The 3,088-nt window shown below is 30.9% G+C and overlaps 1 protein-coding gene across 1 annotated transcript; it reads right to left on the bottom strand.

Moving 5' to 3' along the window:
• Positions 1-973: 973 nt before the first annotated feature.
• On the bottom strand, positions 974-2,734 carry LOC106771505 (L-idonate 5-dehydrogenase). Its single transcript, XM_014657501.2, has 3 exons — positions 2,337-2,734; positions 1,879-2,066; positions 974-1,340 (listed from the first exon to the last, which is right to left on the bottom strand). Exons 1-3 carry the CDS (start codon positions 2,562-2,564, stop codon positions 1,148-1,150), a joined length of 609 nt encoding a protein of 202 aa, XP_014512987.1. The 5' UTR covers positions 2,565-2,734; the 3' UTR covers positions 974-1,147.
• Between the last annotated feature and the right edge of the window lie 354 nt (positions 2,735-3,088).

Below are 3,088 nucleotides of genomic sequence, written 5' to 3'. Positions count from 1 at the left end.
ATACAACTTTCAAACAAACTCAAAATGATTAATACAACCATAATTTACTCAACTATCATCCTTCACTTGTTTAAATTGAACATTGATAATTCAAACTTAACCTATATTTCCCTTCACATCAAACTCATAAACTAATATATGAAAAACTCTACTCATCTAAGCCATATTTAAGAAACTGTCACTTTACCTATGCGTAATACAGCCATTATACTAACATATTAACAAGAGTATAAAATTCAAAACATTCTAAAACAATCTTCTATCAACCAAATACTCAAATAATATTCTTACTCAATTTCAAACATTCAAATTATTTTTGAACAAAAATAATCTCTGCACAAAAATAAAAATATGGTGACCAAGTCACATTCACATCCAAATAATCTATTCTAACATTCTATAAAAAAAGATAAATAACTTCTTTTGTAATTTTTTTTTTCTAAAATAATTCTCATCCGTAACAATAGAACTTAGAGACCTATAATACAACATCCAAACACAACAAAATTTTAATATAAGCTTACACTAGTATAAAGAACCTTTTTAAATCTATCAATTTCAAAATAATAGACTTAATAATAAATATACCGTGACATTTTGGTAAATAAAATTTCATATTTTAAATCTAGTAATATCATAACAGATCTAAATTTTGATTTTAATAAGTAATTTTAATATAAAATAAATAATTATAGTAAAAGATATTGTTAATTTATCCCGACTCAAATCTATGTCTGAATAGTAAGAGCTAAAGATTATTAAATTGCAGCTTAGTTCCTGTTGTTTGATTGATTTTCTGATTTTTTGTTTATGAGAAGTTACTAGTGAAATTGGTGAAATTTAAACTATTTGTGTTGACTTTATGCTCAAAATTTAATAATTTATCACTTGTGCTTTTTAATCGGTTTAATTGTTTCATCACTGGGTCATTAACATAAGGGAACCAAGAATGCATATTTAATCTCTCAATGACTGATGAACGAATTTGAAGGTTTACTTATTCACAAAGCAAACTGAATCTGTAGATGCTTCACAAGTTCTTCTTGGAGCCGCTTTATTCATAACCCAAGTGATCATTACATTGGAATTTAGCATGAGCATGAGCATGAACATGAAAGTGTATGATTTGTTCAAAATAAGACAATTTCTAAAGATTGAACATGACCTTGATGGCAGTACCACCACGAGCACTTGTTTCAAAGGCTTCTTCCACTTCCTTTTGAGAGAACCCAAATCTGTGAGTTATAAGGGGTTTTACATCGATTTTCCCACTCCTTAGAAACTCAAGACAAAGAGGCCATGTGTTCATATAGCGAAAAACTCCAATCACATCAACCTCCCTGAAATATGTATCATAAACCATCACTACCAAATGTTACACATCATAAACTTTTTAAAATAATCAAATTGCAGTATCTGATATACGTAGTCTATGCATGTATCATACTCTCTAAAACATAACACAAGCTTTTATTATTTAATATTTTAATAAAAGTTAAATATCTTTTTAGTCTTTAAATTTTAATATAAAGTTGGAATTTGTCCGTGTTCCAAACTTCGATACAATTTGAGCTTTGAGTTTAAAAATGAATGGATATAATCCTTTTAACCTAATTGTATTAATTTTCTTTTGACGTATCAAGCAACATTTGAGACTGACATTTGAACGGTTTACATCATTTGACACATTCTAGCTTAAATGTTAATCTGGAATACCATTTAACAACTCAAAAGGATTAATACTTAGGTTAAGAGAACTATATTTAAAGTTTGAAAACTAAAATGTATCCAAGTTTCAAACATAAATGAATTCTAATTTTGCGTGCAAGTTTAAAAAACAAAATCATATTTGACCTTTTTAATAAAATCAAAAGATACCTTGCTGCTGCAGGGCTGAGTGGGACAGTCATTTCAGAATGTCCCATTCCCACTAGGCAAACCTTGCCACCAGGCTGAGTNGCNNCCAATGCTGTAGACATGGTTTTGNCAAAACCANCACAATCAAAGGTAACATTTATAGCAGCTCCCATAACCTTNTGTATCAGCTCAACTTCTTCAGCNACATCCTGCAAAGCAGTGTANTTAAAAATATGGTTTCTTTGCTATTCATGGATGCACACAGAAATGCACAGTAAATATATAAATGTGTCACACNAACACATTTAAATGGCTTTCTTTCAAAACCATATTACAGAAACCATGCANTAAAACCTGACAACTGAAGAGAGAGAGTAACAAGTGGTGATCCAACAACAGTTCTTTCAAGGAGAAGAGCATATTAAGTGTCAACAAAATATATAGGAAATGATGAATGGAGACATAACGATTCTAAATACCTGAATGTTTGTTGAGACTTTAACAATGTCATCTGCACCAAGAGATTTTGCAACAGATAAACGATAGTCATCAACATCAACAATGACANTCTTGGGTGCTCCAAAAGCACGAGCTGCAAGCAGTGTAACAAGTCCTATGGGTCCAGCTCCCATGACCAACACATTTGTTTCTGGTCCAATATTAGCTCTCCTACAAGCATGAATACCAACACTTAAGGGTTCACACATGGCCCCCTCCTCTAGGCTCACGTTGTCTGGAAGCTTAAAACATAGGTCTGCANGATGCACTATCTACAAAAGAGAAAAAGGAAACTCATACAAGAGTTTCAATTGGAGTTCACCCATGGCTATAATAATTGTTTAAAATTTACTAGTCATGGTCACATCATATGTACATGATAGACTACGTGATAACTATTATTTCATACTTAGGAATACTCAGCAGAAGAGATCAATTCCAATTACATGCCTGGAATCAGAGTAAGGTCAGTTTTTAAATAGAACACTTTCCAATGCAAAAATCATAATTCACATTGAAGAAAATCATATTAAACATTAAATATCAAACTTGACAGCATATTATCCTTGCAAGTTGAGTACATTCTTGCAGGTTTTATTCGTAACATTTTAAGCAATATGTATGGTTCAAAGCTTTGTGTTCAATAAATATTCTGTAAAGCAATCATTTACCTTGTTATAATGTTTCTGTGAACAAGTGATGAAGATTATCATATGGAAACCTGATGATACTA

This window comes from Vigna radiata, chromosome 1 (genome assembly GCF_000741045.1).
Source record: "Vigna radiata var. radiata cultivar VC1973A chromosome 1, Vradiata_ver6, whole genome shotgun sequence".
Lineage (NCBI taxonomy): Eukaryota > Viridiplantae > Streptophyta > Magnoliopsida > Fabales > Fabaceae > Vigna > Vigna radiata.
This window is presented reverse-complemented; position numbering and strand designations above follow the sequence as displayed.